The sequence below is a fragment of the Elephas maximus genome, chromosome 10 (genome assembly GCF_024166365.1).
Source record: "Elephas maximus indicus isolate mEleMax1 chromosome 10, mEleMax1 primary haplotype, whole genome shotgun sequence".
Lineage (NCBI taxonomy): Eukaryota > Metazoa > Chordata > Mammalia > Proboscidea > Elephantidae > Elephas > Elephas maximus.
The window spans coordinates 24,312,177-24,336,607 of record NC_064828.1 but is presented as its reverse complement, the minus strand read 5'-3'; the positions used below and the strand labels follow the sequence as shown (position 1 = coordinate 24,336,607).

The following is a 24,431-nucleotide window of genomic DNA, read 5'->3' as shown; positions in this document are numbered from 1 at the left end:
TATGCTTAACTTCTGTATTGTTAAACAGTAGGAAAATATACACAAATACTTCATTCTGAAACAATCGCATTTTTGTAATTGTGATATTGCACGGTTTCAACTTTATAGAAGTTCACTCCAGTGACTAGACCTTAAAACTGAAACTATTGAAGTATTTACCAATTGATGATAAAATATTTATGTTACATCCATACACCCAAATTCTCTGAAAAGACTATAAAGCATTTTCAGAATCATTGGAGTTAAAATATACTGTTGAGTGGAACAATGATTAGCAAAAGAGCATGTGTAGTATGTTTCTGTGCTTATAAATACATGTGAATTGATAGAAATGAATAACAAATATTTTCAGTAAGTACTTCAGGGCAGTAGGATTGCTACTCAAGATAACAGGGATTTTGACTATAAACTTTGTACACATGTATAAGCCAAAATATTTCCAGGACACTCAAATTAGATAACTTGAGAAGAGCTTAATAATGAGGATATTTACAAAGCTGGGGCACTGTAAAGGAGAACAAAAGCAGGGACACTATCCCAGGCTAGTAACAGCAGGGGAAGTCTACCACTCCCAGGACAGAGGATGCCAAAACCAAACCAAACCCATAGCCATCGAGTCAATTCTGACTCATAGTGACCCTATAGGACAGAGTAGAACTTCCCCCATGGGGTTTTCACAGAGTACCTGGTGAATTTCAACTGCCAACCTTTGGGTTAGCAGCCATAGCTCTCAATCACTACACTGCCAGGGTTTCTGAACAGAGGTTAGTTGTAAAAATCTAGAAATAAAGAGCTGAGTGGAGAGGAACACTGCAGAAGAACACAACCAGACCACTCTGATCCTGCAGAGAAGGGATAAACATAAATGACTCCATCTTCCTCATCATCATTCCTCACTCCACATTGGCCAAACCAACCAGAAAACTGAAGACAAGAAAGTCTATTAATGCAGCCCATTCAGGTCTCATTTCTAAGGAATAAATTTGGGTGGAAAAGGGTTGAGTGAATCTGGAGGGACAAACAGAAGCTATGCTTTTACTCTCTATATTTAGTCTTGTCTTTTTCTTTTTTTTATTCAAGAGACGAATAGAACAGGAGAGATACTATGTGGAGTAGAATAAAAGGAGCATTATACAAGAGTAGCTAGTGACCGTACCATTGCAGAATAATCTGAACCAAAAATATTAGCCACCACCAGTGTTCTTCGTATCAATTAGGTGGCGGGAGCGGGGAAGTAAGAAGAAAAGAATTAACATAAAACATAGTTGTCATAACCCTATTTCTGTAGATAGACATGAGGCTTGTGTTGAGAACAGGATTTCCCTTGCTTCATCTTATCCTCCATCATTACCTACACGGACAGGGTACTCTACCTGGTTGGGAGACCAAGACTTCATTCTTATAAGATATTAGTTCTGAAAGAATCCTTTGTTTATTGAGCTGTCACTGTTTTCCATTGTCAAGAATTTTGGGGCAAAAGAGCGCCTGGAAGCACCTCAGTTAATCCCTGGAGTTCTGGACTTAATACTTGTTCTCCATATTGTGTAGCGGAAAGCAAATTTCCCCTGATAATTGGGATTCATAACCCCCACCAAGCAGTAGCGACATTTGGACCAAGCAAGAGAGTGCTCTGCCCTGATCCACTTCTTGAAGAGAGCCATAAATTAACCCTTCTAGAGTCATGTCCTTCACCATGGGGTAAAGATTTCAAGGGAACAAAGAGACATACCCACCTGGAAATGATGCCACACCTTCTAGATGATATTCTGAATCCCCAGTATTCTGAAACTACTTCCCAAATTATAAAATTGATTAACTATTTCCCAGACTCCCAGACAGAGGACTCAGATAAAGACATATAATATGCAGATTCTGGGCCAATGGAAGGCAAAACAGATAAAGAAGAAAAAAAAATTAAAATCAAGATAGGTAATAAAGAGATTAAGAATGAGGTGAATAACATAGTTTGCATTCCAATAGAATGATCTGCCCAAAACAGAAAAAAAGTTAAAATATTATTACTTCCTCAATTACATGGCACTCTTCTTGGCATGGAATAGTTTAAGTGTTACTAAGAACATAAGATTTGGTTTGTAACTCTGTACTGAGTGTCAAAGAATAATACCATTTCTAATTGAATGGCAAAATAGATATCATAATTTAATAGATAACAGATGTCTAGGCATATAACATGGCCTAAGTCTTGAGTATTTCCTGAAATTGAAAAAATGTCTTTTCTGCCAATAGCACAAGGGAGAATGTAGAATTCCATGGCTTCATATTCAATCCATTTATGGTACCTTTCTGTAATGCACAAGAGAATTGCACAATCTCTTCACTGACACGTTCCTGTCTTTGTTCCTCAATGTATAGATGACTAGATTCAGAAAATGACTGAGAACTGCATCAAAAATAGCAAGATACATATCCAGGTGTGATGTAGGAGAAGGCCAGGTGTAGAAAACCAACAGTGGCCCAAAGAACAAGACCAAAACAGTGATATAAGCTGACAGAGTGGAAAGAGCCTTGGATGAACCACCTGAAGAATGTTTCAAAACACTGAACAAAATGAAGACTTTGGAAATAACCTATAAGACAAAGGAGACAACAGAAATGAGGCCACTATTGATGGTGACCATGAAATCTAGCTCTTGGGTGTCTGTGCAGACAAGTCTGAGGAGACAGGGAGGGTCACAGTGAAAACTGTCTAAAATGATAGAGCCACAAAAAGGCAAATCTAGAGGGGAGCACAAAAACTAATTGGACCACTGAGTGGATAAGTCCAATGATACAGGAAGTGACTAAAAAAAATAGACACATCTGTGGGCTCCTGATGATCAGGTAATGGAGAAGCTTACAAATGGCCACATATCAAAGACCATGGCTATGAGAAGCACCATCTCAGTGCCCCAGTAGCATGGCTAAAGAAGACATGAGCTATACAAAAGAGATGACTTTCCTTTTCTGAAAAATATCACAAATCATTTAGTATGCTGCAGTTAAAGAAAATATCAGGCCAATGATGGAAATGTTGGACAGTAGAAAACATATAGGGGAGGGTAAGTAAGGTTCATCGGTCACAGTAACCACTATAAGAAGGTTTCCATCATACTGGACACATAAGAAAGAGAACAAAAGCAAAAACGAAGCAGCTAGATCTGCCAGGAATTGGAGAGTTTCAGCATCACAAGCATCATGCATCTGTCAATTTGTAGTACCGTGATAGCTTGTGTGTTACTGTAATACTTGAAGTTTTGTCAATAGTATTTCAAATACCAGCAGGGTCACTATTGGTGGACAGGTTTCAGCAGAGCTTCCAGACTAAGACAGACTAGAAAAAAGAACGTGGCATACTACTTCTGAAAAAATTGACCAGTGAAAACCTTATGAATGGCAGTGGAAAATTGGTACAGTGTTGGAAAATAAGCCTCTCAGTTTGGAAGGCACTCAAAATACAACTGGGGAACAGCTGCCTCTTCAAAGTACAGCTGACCTTAATAACTTGTATGGAGTCATGCTTTCAGGACCTCATTTTCTGATGTGTCACGACCCAAAATCAGAACAGCTACAAACATCTGTTAATGACTGGAAGATGGGATGTACAAATTATGAATCTAGGAAAATTGGAAGTCGTCAGAAATGAAATGGACTGCATAAAGATTGATATTCTAGGCATTAGTGAGCTGAATGAACAAGTATTGGCCATTTTGAGTGGGACAATCATATGGCTTACTATGATGAGAATGACAAATTGAAGAGGAATGGTGTCTCATTCACTGTCAAAAAGAGCATTTCAAGATCTACCCTGAAATACACATGGTGTAAGTGATAGAATTATAGCCATATGCCTCCAAGGAAGACCAGTTAATACAACTGTTATTCAAATTTATGCACAAACCTGAAGAAATTGAAGATTTTTACCTTACTTCTGTGGTCTCAGATTGATCAAGCATGTAATCAAGATGCATGGATAATTACTCGTGATTGGAATGCAAATCTTGGAAACAAAGAAAAGGGTATAGTGCTTGGAAAATGTGGCCTTGGTGATAGGAACAATTCCAGAGATCACTTGATAGAATTTTGCAAGACCGACTTCTTCACTGCAAATACATTTTTTTTCAACAACACAATTGACTACTATACACGCGGACCTCACCAGACGGGATACACAGGAAGCAAATCGACTACCTCTGTGGAAAGAGACACTGGAGAAGCTCAATATCATGAGTAGAGCAAAGCTAGGGGCCAACTGGAGAACATAATATAAACTGCTCCTATGCAAATTCAGGTCGAAGCTGAAGAAAATTACAGCAAGTTCAAGAGAGCCAAAATATGACCTTGAGTATATCCCACCTGAATTTAGAGACCATGTCAGGAATAGATTCGATACATTGAATGCTAATGACCAAAGACCAGAAGAGTGCAACATCAAGGACATTAAACATGAAGAAAACAAGAGGTTGATAAAAAGAAAGAAAAGAACAAAAAGGTGTCAGAAGAGACTACGAAACATTCTTTTTAATGTAGAGTAGCTAAAGCAAAAGGAAGAAATGACGAATAAGAGAGCTGAACAGAATATTTCAAGGAGTGGCTCAACAAGACAAAGTAAAGTATTACAATGAATTGCGTAAAGACCTGAAGTTAGAAAACCAAAATGTACAACACGCTTGGCATTTCTCAAGCTGAAAGAACTGAAGAAAAATTTCAAGCCTCGAGTTGCAATATTGAAGGATTCTAGGAGGAAAATATTGAACAAGGCAAGAAGCATCAAAAGAAGATGGAAGGAATACATAGAGTCGCTCTACCAAAGAGAATTGGTCAGTGTTAACCATTTCAAGAGGTAGTATACGCTCAAGAACCAATGGTACTGAAGGAAGAAGTTCAGATGCACTAAAGACATTGACAAACAACAAGGTTATAGACACTGATGGAATATGAGTTCAGATGTTTCAACAAACAGATAAAGTGCTTGAGGTGCTTACTCATCTATGCAGAGAAATTTGAAAGACCGCTACCTGGCTAACTGACTAGAAGAGATCCATATTTGTGCCCATTCCAAAGAAAGGTGATCCAACAGAATGCAGAAATTATGGAGCAATATCATTAAAATCACACAAGTAAAATTTTGAAGATCATTCAAAAGAGGTTGCAGAAATACATCAACAGGGAACTGCCAGAAATTCAAGCCAGGTTCAGAGGAGGACATGGAATGAGGGCTATCATTTTTATGTCGGATGGATCTTGGCTGAAAGAAGAGAGTAACAGAGAGATGTTTACCTGTGTTTTATTGACTATGCAAAGGCATTCAACTGTGTGGATCATAACAAAGTATGGATAACATTGGGGAAGAATGGGAACTCCAGAACAGTTAATCGTGCTCATGAGGAACCTGTATGTCAAACAAGAGGCAGTCATTGCAAAAGAACAAACGGATACGGTGTGGTTTAAAGTCAGGGAAGGTTTACATCAGGGTTGTATCCTTTCACCATACTTATTCAATCTGTATGCTGAGCAAATAATTCCAGAAGCTGGACTATATGAAGAAGATTGGGGCACCAGGATTGTAGGAAGACTCATTAACAACCTGCGTTGTGCAGATAACACAACCTTGCTTGCTGAAAGTGAAGAGGACTTGAAGCACTTACTGATAAAAATCAAGGACTACAGCCTTCAGTATGGATTATACCTCAACATAAAACAAAAATCCTCACAACTGGAGCAATAAGCCACATCACGATAAATGAAGAAAAGATTGAAGTTTTCAAGGATTTTGTTTTACTTGGATCCACAATCAACACCCATGGACACAGCAGTCAAGATATCAACAGATGCATTGCACTGGGCAAATCTGAGCAAAGATATCACTTTAAGGACTAAAGTGTACCTGACCCAAGCCAAGACATTTTCAATTGCCTCATATGCATTCAAAAGCTGGGCAATGAAAAAGGAAGACTGAAGAAGAATTGATACCTTTGCATTATGGTGTTGTCAAAGAATATTGAATATACCATAGACCGCCAGAAGAACTAACAAATCTGTTTTAGAAGAAGTATAACTGAAAAGCACCTTATAGCAAGAATGGCAAGACTTCTTCTCACATACTTTGGACATGTCATCAGGAAGGATTACTTCCTGGAGAAGAACATCATGCTTGGTAAAGTAGAGGGTCAGCGGAAAAGAGGAAGACCCTCAATGAGATGGGTTGACATAGTGGCTGCAACAATGAGCTCAGGCATAGCAAATGTTGTGAGGATGATGCAGAGCTTGGCAGTGTTTTGTACTGTTGTGAATAGGGTGGCTGTGAGTTGGAACTGACTCAATGTCACCTAAAAACAACAACCAAGGGCATACTAGATTGCATTTGAGCAAAGATTTAGATATACTTCATAAGCAATCCATTAACCACTTCTACTACAGTGAATGGTAAATGGTACAGGGAAATCATTCTCTCTCTCTGTTATTGTACATTTACCCTGCCAATACATCTAGAACTGTGGTGATTGTGCTCAGTTGGAGAGCCCGAAGGTGAACACTGGAGTACTTAGAGCCTAGTGTCAGGTGAGTCTCTGTTTAAGAAATTTACTGTGCATCTCTAAGAAGGTAGACAGAGAAGAAGTTTATCTTCCCTAGTCTCTCTTTATTGTAGCCAAGGTGCATTAGACAGTGGGAAATATTTAGCTTTTTAGAAATAAAGAGCTAATGATTATTAACAGTATGATAAAACAACTTAGTTGATTATTAAAAACTACTACTAATTAAACCTCACCAAGAAGGAAATTGCACATTCTTCCCATTTCCACCCATGCCCACGGGTAAAGCATTCCTACACTCAAAGTTTATGGACAAAGTGAGGGGAAAGGGAAGCATTTGAGGCACTATCCAAATAATTCCTTGAATGCTAGAACTAAAAACACATAAAGAGTCAAGACACTCCATCAACAACCTCCAAAAACTAAAGGAAGATATGCTTCAATCTAGAATTTAAGAGAAAACAGCACTGGAGAGCCAACAAATGAAATGATGTAAGCAAAGAAAATGTAACAATAAGGGACCTATTATTACCTGCTGCATGAGCAAATCAATGCACACATTTCATTCTCAGTTTTAATGCAGCGTGTTCTATTTTAAACACTGTCAATTTTTGTGTAATATAATAATTCATTAAACGTTTATCTCTAAAAAATTAATAATGTAGAAGTAGTCATAACTTCAATTAAATGTTTTGTTTTAAAAAAAGAAATTTAGGTGCAAAGAAAAGTCTGTTTTACTGAGTTGATTAGCAATTCCAGTTCTTCTCTCCCTGTTCTATTCTCCGGCTCATTTTCAATGGTTTAATATTTAATGACTACTTTTCAAAAAGAGCATTTCTATTAAATATCATCTGAAAGTTATTTCGACAGAAACTACATTGGAGGAAAATCAGCAATAAATTCTACTTAGCTGTTTGGCTGAATAATTTGCTAGGTGAAAATTTATCACATGGAAGTCCAAAGTCACCATAGTAAAAACAAGTCAACCATGAATTATGATGAATAATTTCCTTAAATGTGTGATCTCCTTTTGGTATTGAACTAAGAACAACTTTGCAGGAGTAGATGAGTAATGACCAGAGGTAGTGGGTATTAATTTTTTACAGATAAACAGAATCCATCCTTCTGTTGAAGATCAAGTCTCCAATGTACCCACCTTCATTGTGCTACTATAACAGAAAAATTATGTCCTTTAAGTCTCTATCTTTAAACCAGTTGTTCTCAACTGAAGGTGTTTTATTCCACCGGAGACATTTGGCAAGGTCTAGAGATATTTTTGGTTGTCACAGTTGATGTGTGCCACTGGCATCTAATAGAAAGAAGCCAGGGATGCTGCTAAACATCTTACAATGCACTGGATAGCCCCCTACATAAAAGAATTGCCCACTGTCATTGCCATCGTATCGAATCCAACTCATAGCAACCTTATACAACGGAGCAGAACTGCCCCACAGGGTTTTCAAGGCTGTAATCTTCATGGAAACAGACTGCTGCATCTTTCTCCCACAGAGCAGCTGGTGGGTTCGAACAGCTGAACTTTTGGTTAGCAGCCAACCACTTAACCACTGCACCACCAGGGCTCCTTGTAACTAATAATTAACTGGGAAAAAAAGTTACCATTGGGTGGATTCTGACTCATAGAGACAACTAAGAGTTGCCCAGCCCAAAGTGTCAATAGTGACAAGGCTGAGAAACCCTGCATTAAACTATGAGCTCCTTTGGGACAAAGTCAGAGTCTTCTGTGTCACTTTATTCCCCAGATTGCCCAGCACCACTTTCTAGGAGCAGCAGCTAACTCAAATGTCAGTATATAGGCAACTGGAAGTTTGGATAGTAGAAAAAGCCAAATAAATTGGAACATCTGGTAATGTCCAAGTATAATGAGCCTGACTGGGACACACGACAAGATAACATGATAATAATAATTTTCTGAAGAGTGAGGAATTGGACCAGGAAACAGGAAAAACAAGAGCTTGAAAAAAATAAAAGGAAGCAAAACCAAGCACCAAATGCCAGAAGATATTGAAAGATATGCCAGAAGATACGGGTTGTGTCTTCAGAGTTTCACAGACAAGAATACACAAGGCTAGAGTAAACATCTGATGGTCCTTGAAGGGTAATAAAAAAAAAGTGATGACTGAGCCATTTTTCTGCCCTGGATGAACTTAGGGAAACCCTGGTGGCATAGTGATTAAGTGCTACGGCTGCTAACCAAGAGGTCAGCAGTTCGAATCCGCCAGGTGCTCCTTGGAAACTCTATAGGGCAGTTCTACTTTGTCCTACAGGGTCGCTATGATTCGGAATCGACTCGACGGCACTGGGTTTGGTTTTTTGGGTTTTGGGTAAACTGAGATTGTTCTAAGAGAACACCGAATCTTTTGTTCTCCAGGACTTTTGTTCACCACCATAAACTTCTTTCCTTAGTTAAAGTCCATTAAGATTACAAACCATGACTCCACAACATTTGCTTTCTAGACACCATCACCTATTTTGTAGATTTACATGGGTTTGGTCTGTCTCCCAGAAAAGATTCTCATTTCTTTGCAAATGTATAGTTGAGGAAAGGAGAGAATGAATGTCCCAGTAATCAAGCCATAGAAATCAACCACTAAGGATATAAAGATAATTTCTGCTCCAGTCTATGTAATTCATCGGTGACATGTCTAAATCATCTAAGACATGTTACCTGAGAATTCAGTATCTGCCTTGTTTGGCCATCCCTATCCTTTATCATTCTAAAAGTCCAGAACTCTTCCCTGATTCCAGCTGAACTTTTTGATTATTTTAAGTCTATGCTTACTTGTCTTTTGCTCTATGAAAGTGAAAAATACAGAGTTATCGGGATCCCTCTCACATGAATCCTTATTCTACTTGAATTAAGCAATGAAATTAAGTTCCCCCTTCCTTTCACCTTTCCTCTGAAGATTTCTTTGCATACCCCTGGATCCCTAAATTTGTTATTTTCTCTGCCCCTTCTCTATGTCTATTTTACATCGTGGAGGCCAAATTACAGAGCAATGGAAAAACAAAAAAACAACTAAAGGCTCACCATAGCATAGTTAATACCATTATAGCAGTTTTTCTGTATCACAGTTGAAAACAATGATGACTGTTGTCAGGCACACAATTGGAGTCGGGTGAGTTCTCAGAAAGACATTTTACCAGTCAAGCCTTCTCCAAATTTGGTATGTCATTTACTTTTCGTCCCAAAAAATACCAGGTAGCATTAGTGCCTGGTGGACTTCCTTTTTTAACTTTCCTGCTGGCAGAAAAAAAGAAATTCAAAGAAGGTGGTCTTGACTTTTAACATTTGTGTGTCATTAATTTCCCTTGATTCCTATCAAAGAGGTTAATGAGATTAAAAAATACATATATTTTGCTAAGTTATCATTTGAACCCAAACCAAAAAATCAAACCAATTGCCATCAAGTCGATTCTGACTCACAGCGACCCTATAGGACAGAGTAGAACTGCCTCATGGGGTTTCCAAGACTATAATCTTTATGGAAGAAGTCTGTCACATCTTTTGCCCACATATCAGCTGGTGGCTTCAAACCACCAACATTTTCAGTTAGCAGCCAACCAGTGCGCCTACAGGGTTGCTATGCAGAGGCTCACTCAGGGTATGGCATGTGCCCTGGGAGCCACTTGAAGGGAGGATGCCACTGAGCAGTTTCTATTAACCCAGTACTGCCCCACATCCTTCCTCAAGCACTGTAGACACAGAGGCGCGATAAGGCGGGGGGGGGGGGAGGGCAGAGGATGGCATTTGCCCACATGCAAGCCCAATGGGGCACCACTAGATGAGGCATGGAATGACATTCCAAGGTGCCATAAATATGCTTTCAAATATGCGCCTAACTGAGCCAGCTGGAGAAGAGGGAGGGAGGGCGTTTCTGCTGACGGGCTACTGCTGTCAACATCTATTCATCTTGAAACTGGGGCAGTGGACACAACTTAGAGATTGCTCCTGGGTGCTCCAATTCAGGTGGGGGAGTGCTACTTAGAGATTGGCTCTGGGCACTTACGACCCTGACTACACCCCTGCACAATTTCAGTGCTTGCCATAGTTGCTATTTTCCATAGATACACCCTGTTACTATGAGTTGGAATTGACTCTACTATAATGGGAATTTGGATCCCAGTGCCCCCACATCCCTTACATATGCTGAAGACATTGAATTGAGCTGATCCTGACTTTCCTCCACAGCTTTTTCTTCACCCTAGAGTCCCCAAAACTTATTTCAAGTACTACCATAAAAATCTGCTGTCCAGTTGATTCCAACTAATACTGACCCTATAGACAGAATAGAACTGCTCTATAGGGTTTCCCAGGAGCAGCTAGTGGATTTGAACTGCTGACCATTTACTTAGCAGCCAAATTCTTAACCATCAGGATTCCAAAAAATGTACTAGGTAAAAGGAAAGTCAGCTATTTGCCTTTCTCCCTAGTGTGATCTATTCCTTCCTCCCTACAGTACAGCCTTTTGACCACAACCAAAAACTTAATATAAACAATGAGCTTATGTTAATGGAGGAGGAACAACTCAGAAAAGGAGGATAAGAATGGATGCACAATTCAAAGAATGTAATCAGTGTCACTAAGTTGTATATGTAGAAACAGTTGAAATGGTGTATGTTTTGTTGTGTATATTCTCAACAACAGCAAAATAAAATCTAGAAAAATAAAAAATTCATATATACAATGTAAAATCTCCAAATGGCCCTAAAAGACATTTTTTTTAAAGTCAGTTTTTTAGATTGTTAGACTTCACTTTCCCTGAAATCTTGGATCTTGATATGAAGTCTATTTATTCAACTTGTTCTTGGCTATTAACATAGTGCCAGTCCCAAGGAGCTTGAAGTGCAGTGAGGAGACACATACATGCAAACAAAGCTTTTTCATACAATCTGGATAGATGCTATACCAGAGGCATGTTCAATGCAGTGGCAACACAGGAGAAAGAGTTTATAAATCTGGGGGATCTGGGTAGATTTCCCAGGGGAACTGGTATGTGAGTGGACACTTAAGAGTTTGAGAAAGGATCCATTTTGAGTGTTGGGGGATGGGGAAGGGGAAGGGCTTGAAGAAGCTGAAGAAGGAGATCCAGTGGAAGCTAGAGGAGCACTGGGCCTAGTTATTGTCTCACAACCAAAAAGTGGCCCAACAGACCCGTGAAAACATGCATGAATGGCAACAGCACCTGCCCCACACCTACTTTCAGATCAAAAATGGCTACTGCTGCACTTCCACCTTGCAAACTTCATATAAACATCTCTTGTAAACCTTAGCCTGCAAACACACAAGGGAAGAAAATTCTGGGAAATGTAGTTCAAGCTTAACTAAATTGACAAAGCGTAAAGCCATGACAGCAGACTAGTAAGGCAAGTCCATTCTGAAATATTTATCTATTCTTGATGGGATAAATCACTTCTTCCCCGTGGTAAAGACAGGTCCAATGTAATCAATGTGCCATCAGGTAGCTGGGTCATCCCCCTCCAAAGAATGGTGCCAAATTAGGTTCAGCATTGACCTCTGTCATTGGCAAGATGGGACTCAGCATTTGTTATAGCTTAGGTGAAGGGAAGTCCGTGTTGTTAATCCCATGCATAGCTTCCATCCATGTTACCATGGCCACTTTGTACATGCAAGGAAATGTTGGTTCATTCAGAATTGATAGAGGTGCTGCAAAAAGAGTAAGGTACTGGGAGATTATGTGGCTGTGACATTTAGCGATATGCAGGTAATAGTGCCTTGCCCTTCACCTGCACTTCATTCTATACAAACACCAGTTATGATCTGAGTAATCATAGTGTAACTATGTGCTACATGTCATCAAGGTCCAGTATCCCCCAGAAGAGGAAGTTATACAGATACTCCTCAAGTATGTGAGCAACCCAATCCCAGAATCCCATTTTGAGAGGCTATTTCCTGGGGCTATTTATGGGTCTTCTCTTTGTACAAATAAATGCATCAGGCAGGGTCACATCTGGGAAAAAAATGTCACAGTTGAATGGAGTAAATGAGAAAAATCTAACTTACAAGAGTGTAGGGAATATTTAAAGGAGCCCTGGTGGCACAGTGGTTAAAGCAATTGACTGCTAACTGAAAGGTTGGAGGGTTTGAAACCACCAGTGACTCCACAACAGAAAGGTGTGACAGTCAGCTTTTGTAGACATTCACAGCCTTGGAATCCTTATGGGGTCTGTCTGAGTTGGAATCGACTCACCTGCACTGGGTTTGGTTTGGTTTGGTTTGATTAGACAGTATTAAGGGAAATAGACAAGGAATGGTAAACTATCCAGGGCCAGCTACAACAGGGAGTCATTACTGCCCTAAAAACTGAAAGAGAAAAAGCAGGGAGCACTACCAGAAACCAGAGAAAGAGCTATAGCAAGAGAAGAAGGCCAACAGAAGCTGAGGCCTTTGGTGGAGGAAAGAAAGCCCTGGTGGAGTAGTGGTTAAGTGCTGTGGCTGCTAACCAAAGGGTCGGCAGTTCGAATCTGCCAGGTGCTCCTTGGAAACTCTATGGGGCAGTTCTACTCTGTCCTATAGGGTCGCTATGAGTCGGAATCGACTTGACAACACTGGGTTTGGTTTTGGTTTGGTTGGTGGAGGAATATGGCAAACTGGCATTGTAAAGCCTAGAAGGGAGGAAGCAGGGGGAATAAACACACTGATTTTACTTTCCTCCTGAACTCCAGGTCCTACCACAGCCTCCAATTGGCTACACCCAACCAGAAGCCAGAGGGCAAGAACCACCCATTGATTCAATCCATAAAGTTCAGTTCTTCAGGGCACAGAGCAGTGTGGAAACAATGAAAATTAGAAATGGAAAGGCAAATGAAGAATATCCATCAGAAAAGTGCATCTAACTATTCCCCCACTGGTGAACATTTAGGGGTTTTTTCCCCCATATTTTGCTTTTAAATGTAGCTATATTTTTAAAATGTCTCTTGCACACATGTGCAAGTGCTTCCAAAGGATATATAAATGAGAAGTGGAGTTTCTAGAAAATACTGTACGTGCAGGTTCATTTTTAATGAATACTGCTAAATACTCCTATATGGAAGTCCCATGACCACAACTGTTTAGTTGGTCGACAGAAAGAACACATTCAAATATGTACTGTTGTAAATGGGCTTCCATATAGGATTGCTTAGCTGTATAGGTTAAAAAAGAAACTGCATACAGTTTTTACCAGTACTTACCAATTAGTGCTAAGGATACTAAGATTACTAAGTAAACACATCCAGCTTAGTGGCATCTTTCTTTGTGCTGGGTTGGTGGATTCTATGACCAGTAGGGTGCTGAACTACTGAATCAGAGGGGCCAGTATCATCATTCTAAGACTGGCATGCCTATGAACCTGGGAACACCAACGAACCTACGTGCTAACTCAGTGGCATCACTAGGAGGGTGAGGTGATATGGCCGAACCAGGTGACACTTTCAGAGGGGGTGACACCAAAATGGCTGTCCATAAAATTCTGGGGCAAAATTTCAGCAGAAATTTATTTTTTTTATAAGTGTCCCTAAACCAAAAACCCAGTGCAGTCGAATCAATTCCAACTCATACCGACCCTATAGGACAGAGTAGAACTGTCCCACAGAGTTTCCAAGGAGCGCCTGGCGGGTTATAAGTGTCACTAGTGCAGCCTAATTGGTCACTGCCTTGTGGCTCAGGCTCCACCCGCTACCGTAGCTCGCAAGCCACCTGGCTCCCTGTTTCCTGGCCACCGGCAGTGGGAAGGCATTGAGGAGTCACACAGGCCCAGACTTAGGGCAGGCTCAGGCTGTGCTTGGCCCTTTCGGATCGATCCCTCCACCCTGGCTTGAGCACGCACAGAAAGGAGAGACCGATACAAAACGTTTTACTAAAGATTCTGTAAGGTCTGGTAGGAAGGAGGTCCATGGACAGGAGGTTGTGACACCATGAGTTATAGCACTGAGTGACACCAACCCTAGTGACGCCACTGCTCTAACTGCCACGTCACTTGGACCAGGTTCCTAGACTGCAATTTTCAGTATGACACGCACCTGCAGAACTTTCAAACCCAGGCCTTATACATAATAAATCTTCCATAAATCATACAGGCTTTTCAGCCTAAAGAATGGTTTTAATTTGGATTTCTTTGATTAATAGTAAAGATACTATTATTCATATTGACTGCTTCTTTAATTTAAACATCTTAAATGTCTTAAAATATAGACTGACTCTATATTTTAGAAATTTTAAAATATCTAATAAATATTTATTTAATTAACAGATCTTTTGGGTCTTGATTGGTAAATCAGTGGGTGAGCATTTTTGTAAATAAGAAGAAAAATCTGACTCTTCTGGGTTTGACTCTTAAAAGATCTGATGTGGTCACTGTGCTTCAAAAAATTATGAAACACTGGCTCAAGCCAGATGCATAGAACTTGTGAAACCAAGAGGTCTTAAGAGCATTCTTTGGGAGATCCCCTCAGTCTTAGATATTTATTCCACCCAAACTTAATTGGTGGTATAGTGGTTAAGTGCTACAGCTGTAACCTGTAACCTATAAGGGTCGGCGGTTTGAATCCACCAGGAGCTCCTTGGAAACTCTATGGGGCCGCTCTACTCTGTGCTATAGGGTCACTATGAGGTGGAATCGACAGCACTGGGTTTTTTTTTTTTTTTTTTGCGGGGGGTGTTTACCATCTTGCTGTTCTCTGAATGAGTTCAGTAAGTAATTGACAGGTGATTTCTTTCTGTATTAACTGTGTTTTTATATTTTTGAATATTATACTTTGACAGTTTTGGCGTTCCCATCAAGATATCCAAAGTGGACTCACCTTCTGGAGCCAATTAAACTGTTTCCAAGCAGTGTACCTCATGAGGTTATTTAAATCCAGGCTCATCTCCTGGTTCTTGTATTGAATCCCAAGTAGCAATAAAACTTTACCATCACTGACTCTCTCATCTCTGTTTTTTGTTTGCTTTTGTTTTTCTGTATTGGGGGGAGGGGAAGTTTATGGGTTTTTATTTGTTTGTTTTGTTTTTTTTCCAGGTTTGTGGTCAAGTTTAGTTCTGATTCTAGTTTGAACATGGCCAATACCTTATTCTTTATTAAAAAAGAAAAACCCAAACTCCTTGCCATTGAGTGGATTCTGACTCATAGCTACTCTATAAGATAGAGTAGAACTTCCTCACAGGGTTTCCAAGGAGCAATTGATGGATTCAAACCACCAACCTTTTGGTTAGCAGCCTTAGCTCTTAGTCACTGCACTCCCAGGACTCCTTATTCTTTATAAGTAGCAGCAAAGATTACAAATTTGGTTCAAGATCTGACCATTTGGCAACTTTTGTTGGGATGCATGGAATCTATTTTCTTTCCATGAGAAATTAGTTTCTTAGTTTTGTTTTTCACTTTTATCTATTGTGTAAAAATATGTCTTTTTCCCCTGGAAATAGAAGAACATTTTTAGATGTGGTGTAAGTTGTTGTTTATCTGTCTCTCCCTCTGATATTTTTCAAAATCTGAGTTTACTTTTGAATTATAACTGCAATTGTAGAGCTGAACCTAAGAGCTTTGTTGGAAGTGTGTTTCTGTAATAGAAAAGCCTTTTCCTCTCATTATGTGAGTGAAATATTTTCCTAATAAGGAGATACTAATAAATTAGATATAAAGCCTCAAAATAAAAGAGTTCCGTTAGGATTAGTTTATAGAGACTAGTAAGTGCTGACATAAACCTAATAATTCCCCCAAAATTGAACTTCTAACATTTTAAATGTGTTAACTTTTTCAGAAACAAAAATTCTCATTCAAATTGCAAGCTCAGAAACATTTATATGAAAGAATTCAAATCCACATAATCAAATAAATTTTTAGACAATCTGGACAATTTGATAGTAATTTTTATAAAATAGTGTATGTCTTCTCTCTGATTTTATCACTACTGAGCATAAAACAAGCATTTACGATTATGAAAAATATGAGTATGTTTTCAAACAATTTGAATTAAAATTCTGACAGTTCAGTAGGGAGCCCCCTTAGTCATAACTTCTTTGTTACATTTAACAAAAGCCCTTTGTTATTTTAAAACCTTGGTTTAGTGTTAAAACCAAAAAAACCAAACCCAGCGCTGTCGAGTGGATTCCGACTCATAGTTAAATACAGCTAATTACTTTTTAAATAAGATTGAAACATTGATTATGGTGTGCGTGTGTCTTTGTATCCCTTTACTTATACCTACATAGAGTATCCATATCTAAGGATCATGTTAGTGACTATATTCATTTTTACAACTTTAAAAATAACCTTTACTGCCTTTAAGTCATGAAGAGGATGTGTGTGGCTGTAGGGGGTTATCTTTTGAGTGCTCATGTGTTTAGCTGTTCTACTAAAATAATTATATATGACAGACAATTCTCAATTGCCAACCTTCAAGTTCTGTGTAAAATAGAAGTTAGCTGATTTAGGTAAAAGTCATAATTAATATAATTGATGGAGACTAAACTAGAAGTAATAGTAGCCAAGAAATATGACTGAGTATGTAAGGTAATAGTATCTGGTTTTGCTTATCAAAGGGGAAAAAAAAGCAGAAGTTTTATCCTAAGACAAAGTGTCTGGTTATTGCAGAACGTAGGAGTAGAGAGTAAAAGAGAAAAATGAATAGATACAGAGAGTTATAGAAAGTTTTCAGGAAGAAAATTCTATTTTTCTTGGCTTAGAGTTGGTGTTTTACACAGGATTGCTATGAGTTGGAACCAACTCCATGGAAGCAAACAACAGCAGAGCCCCTGGATGGCGCCAACAGTTAATGCACTTGGATCCTAAACAAAAGGTTGGCAGTTCAAGTTCACAGAGGTGCCTCAAAAGGAAAAAAAAGACCTGGCAATTTACTTCTGGAAAATTACTCATTGAAAACCCTGTAGAGTACAGTTCTACCCTGATACCCATGAGGTTGCCATGAATCAGGATCAGCTCGACAGCAACTGTTTTTGGTTGACAGTAGCTTCAAGGGATGAATTTCAAAAGAAGCAATGAAATGCAGTAAAATTTTGACAAAATTTATACAACTTAGCTGTGATGGTTTTATTTTATTAAAATCTTAGGGATGCTTCAGTGCCAAGAATCATATTAAATCAAGACTGGGTTTTATCTCTGTTGTAATAGCATGACATATTTACCTTGGTGTACTTATTCTGGTCTTAATAAGAAGAAATAAATGCCAGTCATTACCTTCAATGTAATCTTCCTAGTTATCAGAGATTCTGGAGCTCACATGAATTATATTTTGTGCTTTATTTTTTTAATAAAATAAATTATCTATGAACGAGATAAAATTCCTTCTGCTATGTTTATTTTTTATGTTTATTTTAAGATATTGTATTGTCCCTCAAGTTAAGAGGTAATTATGCCATAACCATTGCTCTCAGACACCTGTAATATTACACTACCATTTCATTCAAGTGAAAAGTCATTTCTGATAATTCTTTTGATTTGTTTTCCCAAGACCAGACTCTAAATTCAGAAAAATAATGAAATGGATAAGAAAACCAAAGAGGTTGAATAGACCATAGCGAATGCAGAGTTGCTGCTTAGTACGAATAAACAGAACATTGCATCATCAGTATGTCCTGCAGGGCATTTATCAAGGAATTCAACATTTGCTTTTACCTACTGAGCCCCTCAATCATCTAGCCCAACAAATGCATTTTCTCTAAGTTAGCAACTGACTGGTTTCTAACCTGCTTATCACTTTACCTACACTAAAGCAAAGAGAAACAAGATATAATTCACGCACTTGCCCAACAGTACCTTCCATTGAATGCGTGGAGACCAGAGTTTTTAAGGAGAGAAGGAAAGATGAAGAAAAGTAAAGGAAAAATAAAAATGAAGAGAAAATTTCATAAAGACCAGTATTGTTATATGAAATTGTGTTCAGGTTGAGTATGTTTTCCAGGAAGGAGATACATACTATATTCCTTACTGTGGGTCACTGTCACAAAGTGTGAAAGCCACTATTTTATGTGACTCTCCACTTACCACTTAGCCACTCTCCCCTCACTCACACATCACGACTGAGGCCTTGTTACCAACACACGCAAGTCCATTAGAACAAAGAGCCTTCCAATAGACAGCATTAACAACTATGATAGAGCAATTTAAAAGGGCAGGAATACAGGGAGGTTAGAGAGGAAGAAGGGAAAGGAGATAACAGGGAAAGGGAAAAACCGAAAGGGGGAATGGGAAGAAGGAAAAGGAATGAAATCCGAATTGGTGGAGGGAAATAGAAAAGCCTCCTAACTCAGGGTAAGAAAGAAGGAACAGGAAGAGGAGGAAAAGGAAAATGTAATAGGTTTAAGTAGCATACTGCTGATCAGACGAAAAGACCATGGAGTGTTTCTAGTTCTCCTTTGTATTCCAAGAACATCTCACATGGTTTGTATCAAGGTATGTACTCATTGGACTCCTATGTGTGAGCTCTTAAAGGTTCTGCCCTCCTTGCACAGCCCTGGAAGAGACCCAAAGTGGGGTGGGGTAGGGCAAGCAGCGGATTACAGTTAAAGGATTCAGTTCAATACTCTATTAGCAAATTCTCCATTCAGGACTGCTGGGAATTTCTGCTGTGAAACAAATGGCTGTCTAAGAAAAGAGAAAGAGAGGGAGAGGTCTCCCTGTTCTGAAGGCCTTAAAGAAGCCTGTCCTCTTTTGTATTTCTACTAATTACTTCTTATAAGTATTATTCCATGAGAATTAAGGCACAGGATTATTATCATCTTTGGTTCATAAACACTTCCTATGGAACTCCTTCTCAAATTTTAGAAGTGAATGTCACTCATTCCTAAGTGAAAGCAGCAAACGACTTCATAACAGTGTCAAGGTAATCAACCCAATGTAGGGCAAAGAGAAGCTTCTCTGTGAGTTTGACCATCAGCAATAGAACTCCAGTAGTCAATGAGGAGTCCTCATAATACAGTCCATCCCTTAAGAGATCTTCCTGTAACTCACTAGCTGTCTGCATACTCTCCACATTGCCACCTTCATTTCTTGATTCCTGAATGTGTAAATGATTGGATTCAGGAAAGGGGTGAGAACTGCATCAAAGATGGCCAGAAACTTATCCAGGTGTGTGGACGTTGAAGGCCATGTATAGAAGAATATCAAAGGACCAAAAAACAAAACTACCACAGAGATATGAGCTGAAAGTGTGGACAGAGCCTTGGATAAACCAGCTGAAGAGTGTTTCTGAACAGTGAGAATGATGAAGATATAGGAAATGATGAGTATAAAGAAGGCACCCACAGAGATGAATCCACTGTTGGCTGTGACCATGAACTCCAGCCGGTAGGTGTCTGTGCAGGCCAGTTTGATGAAGCGAGGAAGGTCACAGTAAAAGCTGTCCAACACATTGGGGCCAAAGAAGGGTAAGTTTACTACAAAAACCAATTGAACCACAGAGTGGATAAGGCCAATTGTCCAGGCTGACACTAAAAAAGAGATGCATATTTGTGGGCTCATGATGGTCAGGTAATGGAGAGGCTTACAAATGGCCACATATCTGTCAAAGGCCATGGCTATGAGCAGCACCATTTCCACACCACCAATGACATGGATGAAGAAGATCTGAGCAATGCAGCCACTAAAGGAGATGACTCTGTGCTTTCTGAAAAGGTCATAAATCATCTTGGGAGAAGAGACAGAAGAGACACCCAGGTCAATGAAGGAGAGATTGGCCAACAGGAAGTACATGGGGGAGTGTAAGTGAGGATCGGAAGTCACAGTGAGTATAATGAGGGAGTTTCCCACCAAGCTTGCCACATAAAACATGGAGGAGAACACAAAGAGGGCAAGTTGGATCTCCCAGAAATTGGAGAGTCCCAGAAACACAAACTCTGACACCATGGAGTAATTTGCTCCATCCATTGGCTTTGCCAGCAGTGCTACCTGAAAGAGGGAGATAGAAAGAAATATAAATTATAAGAATTATATTAATATACTAGAAGAACAAAAGTAAAAATTATGAAAGCCTATCTCGACAGTGGCTGCAGTAATGGGCTCAAACATAGCAACAATTGTGAGAATGGTGCAGGACTGGGCAGTGTTTCCTTCTCTTGTACATAGAGTCACCATGAGTTGGAACCAAACTGACAGCCACTAACAACAACATCTGCACTCTGGCATTACATCTGTGTATGCTCATGGACCCTAATATTTGATCACCCAGAGAAGTTGGTGGCTGCCATGTGGAGCTCCTCTCTACCACCCAGTTAACTCTGCATTTAATACCTGTGATGGTTAATTTGTTGTGTCAATTTATCTGTCTGTTGTTGTTAGTTGCCATTGAGTTGGTGCTGACTAAAGGAGACCTTACGTATATAACATAAGCCTATAACACCCTGAAACTTCCAGGTTATTGTACCCAATTATTTAATGAAGTACTAGTATTGTTGTTGCTGTGATGGTATTTTGTAGATGTGGTTAAAATCATCAATCAGCTGACTTTGAACAAAGGCAATTACCATTGATAACGTGAGTTGTCATCCAATCTGTTGAAGGTATTAAGCAGAAATTGAGGTTTTCCAGAGAAGAATTTATACATCAAGGCCTGTCTGATTTTCTAGCCTACAAGCCTACCATACAAATGTCAGACTTGCAACACCCACAATCATGTGAGGCAATTCCCAAGTAATGTTAAATAACATAACCAGGACCATAAATTTATTTAATGTTAGAGCTAGTATTAGAACTCAGGTCCACTGACTCCAAGATTAGTAAACCCATTGCCATCAAGTAGATTCTGACTTGTGGCAACCCCTTGAGTTACAGAGTAGAACTTCTCCATGGGGTTTTCTTGGCAGTGATCTTTATGAAAGCAGATCACCTGGATTTTCTTCTGCGGCACCAGTGGGTGGGTTTGAACTGCCAACCTTTAGGTTAGTAGACAAGTACAAGCCATTTGTGCCACCCAAGGACTTTTATAAGATCAATACACTTCCCAATTTCCTTCTTTCTTTCATTTACCTGTAATTCCCCGAAGATTCAGTCTGAACAAAAATGAGTGGCAGAGTGATGACAGAAATTGTTCAAGAAAGATGAGCCCTCTTATAGAGAGAATGACTGTCATATATTGACATATCAATGACTGCTTAGCCTTCATGATTAAGGTCCCTGACATCTGTCAATTAATCAGTGTAAATCAGTTTTCCTGAGAAACCTGGCACTTTGCTAAAACATTTTGCTTTTTATACCAATTGTTTGGGTGAATCCCCCTTTTTGGAGCAAATGGTCTCCAGAACAAACTCATACCAGAAAATGCCAGCTGCATCTGTTCCACTCAACCTTTATTTCTCCAGATAGAACTGAAATCTCCAAAGAAGTTCCAGTTAACCACACGGGAGTTTCCTCAATGTGGTCCGTATTCAAGTTTCACCTCCTTCAGGAAGTCACTCTTAACCACTCCAACTCAAATTGTTTCCTCTTTCTATTGTTTCATTTTTAACCCAAATGAATCATAGAGTTATTCCATCTATCATATTTCTTTATAACCTCCAGAGTGCAAAGCAGAGTATATAACAGGTCCTCAGTAAACAGCTTGAATCTACCATTGGAACCACGGTATACTGATCTTATCATCAATTTCACTGTGGATGCAGAGACTCTAGACTCATCCAGAATTTGATACTGTGTGTGACTGTGTCATTCTTTGAATCCATCTCTCTTTTCACACTTGCAGCAACTGCTAGCAATTATTTTTAAAGAAGCTGCATGGTATAATGAAAAACCATATGTCACATCCTGTCACCCAATACTTGGTGGTGTTGGGCAACAGCCATTTATTTGGTCTGTCAGCCATTCTTCCCATCTGTAAATGGAAATGGTTAATGTCTTACAGAGCTATTATGAGAATGTGAAAGAGTGTATTTAATTAAATCCAGAAAATTCTTCCTCTGAAATGCACCCGGTAATGGAATTAACCTGTCTGTCCACAGTAAAGGGATAGATAAATAAATTATCATGTATTAATTTATTGGAATGAATTATTTGGAAAGCAATCTGAGTGAACGGGATTTACATTTCTCATCATGGATAAATCTCGAAAATGTAATATCGAATGAAAAATATCAAATTATAAAATTATATTATATATTATAATTTTTAATTATTAAAAGAATAGTTATTATTCATAAATATATGTAGTAAATGTATGCAAAGTTGAACAGGAATGAGACCCAAAAACTTCAGAATAGTGACTTTTTCTTTGGGGAAGGACAGTGGGGAATTTGATAGGAACAGTGATTTCAATTGTATCTGTAATAATTTACTACAAAGCACTTAAAGTTCTGGTTAAAATGAAAGAAAAATGTTCATGTGTTAAATCTGAAAATAAAGTGCACAGTATCAATCATAGTGGCACTTTTTTGAAATCACTATTACATGTCACAATGCTTTTGTTAATTTAATGCACATGCCATGTACCTGCTCCTTTCTCTTCTCACTCTCCCTGCTCTCATCAGCCCTCATTAAGGCTGCTCATCAGGATTCTCTCCTACTTTTTTTCTATTCCAACAAACATATATCCACATGCAAACAGATCTGAGGTATTGTTAATATTTTAAAGGGTTCTTTTTCCTCCACATGACTACAAGCTTCTAGCACAGCATTCAAACCCATTTGGAATCTAGTTCTTTCTGAACTACTTTTCAACAATTCTCTTACTCCATTTCTTGTATCACGTGACCCAGAAAAACCTGTTAACTACCTGAAAATGCTGCACACTACACAGGTTCTGTGCTTTTATACATAATCATCCTTCTTCCCCTTCTACCACATCTACCTACTGCTCTTCTCTTTCTGGAAGAGAAATGATATCCATTCTTCAAGATGGAGTTAAATTACCTGCTGTCTTAGTTATCTAATGCTGCTGTAACAGAAATACCACAAGTGGATGGCTTTAACAAAGAGAAATGTATTCTCTCACAGTCCAGGAGGCTAGAAGTCCGAATTCAGGGCACCAGCTCCGGGGAAGGCTTTCTCCCTCTATTGGCTCTGGAAGAAAATCTTTGTCATCAATCTTCCCAGGTTGAGTTGCTTCTCAGCACAGGAACCCTGGGTCCAGAGGACACTCTATTCTCCTGGCTCTTGTTTTGGTGGTATGAGGTCTCCAAGCCTCTCTGCTTGCTTCTCTCTTTCATATCTCAAAAGAGATTGATTTAAGACACAACCTAATCTTGTCGATTGAGTCCTGCCTCATTAACATAACTGTCTTGAATCCTGACTCAATAACGTCATAGAGGTAGGATTTATAACACATAGGAAAATCACATCAGGTGACAAAATTGTGGGAAATCACTTAATACTGGGAATCATATCCTAGCCATGTAAGCACACAATCAATAACACATATAATGCTTAGATTTCCCTTCCCTACTCCCACTTCCCTCCATAAGAAGAATCCACACCTTCCTCTTCTATGCTCCTGTTCATAGTACTTTATTCATTCCCAAAGTAGTACTTATCACGTAACATTACAGTTAGTTTTATATGTATATAGCTCTAGGAAAGGAACAGTGTACTATCCATCTTTATAAACTCAGCTGCTAACACAATGCTAAGAACAAAAAACAAGGGGAGGGGGATATACAAAAAATGGTACATTCATCAAAATTGGTTAAAGGGTTCAATTGTGTGTAAATCATGATCCAGACATAATAAAGTAGCCTCTAAGATATAGGGTCGCTATAAGTCGGAATCGACTTGATGGCACTGGGTTTGGCTTTGGTTTGGTAATATATAAAAATCAGATTGCTATTGAAACAGTGATAAAACCAAACCAAACCCATTGCAGTCAAGTCGATTCTCACTCATAGCAACACTATAGGACAGAGTAGAATTGCTTCATGTGGTAAGACTGTAAATCTTTAAGGAA

At 39.0% G+C, this 24,431-nt stretch overlaps 1 protein-coding gene and 1 pseudogene across 1 annotated transcript; both read right to left on the bottom strand.

The window, feature by feature from the left end:
* Window positions 1-2,291: 2,291 nt before the first annotated feature.
* LOC126084422 (olfactory receptor 4F15-like) lies at window positions 2,292-3,194 on the bottom strand (annotated as a pseudogene).
* Window positions 3,195-19,489: 16,295 nt separating this feature from the next.
* LOC126084122 (olfactory receptor 4F3/4F16/4F29-like) lies at window positions 19,490-20,428 on the bottom strand. Its single transcript, XM_049898383.1, has one exon. It carries the CDS (start codon window positions 20,426-20,428, stop codon window positions 19,490-19,492), a length of 939 nt encoding a protein of 312 aa, XP_049754340.1.
* Window positions 20,429-24,431: the final 4,003 nt, after the last annotated feature.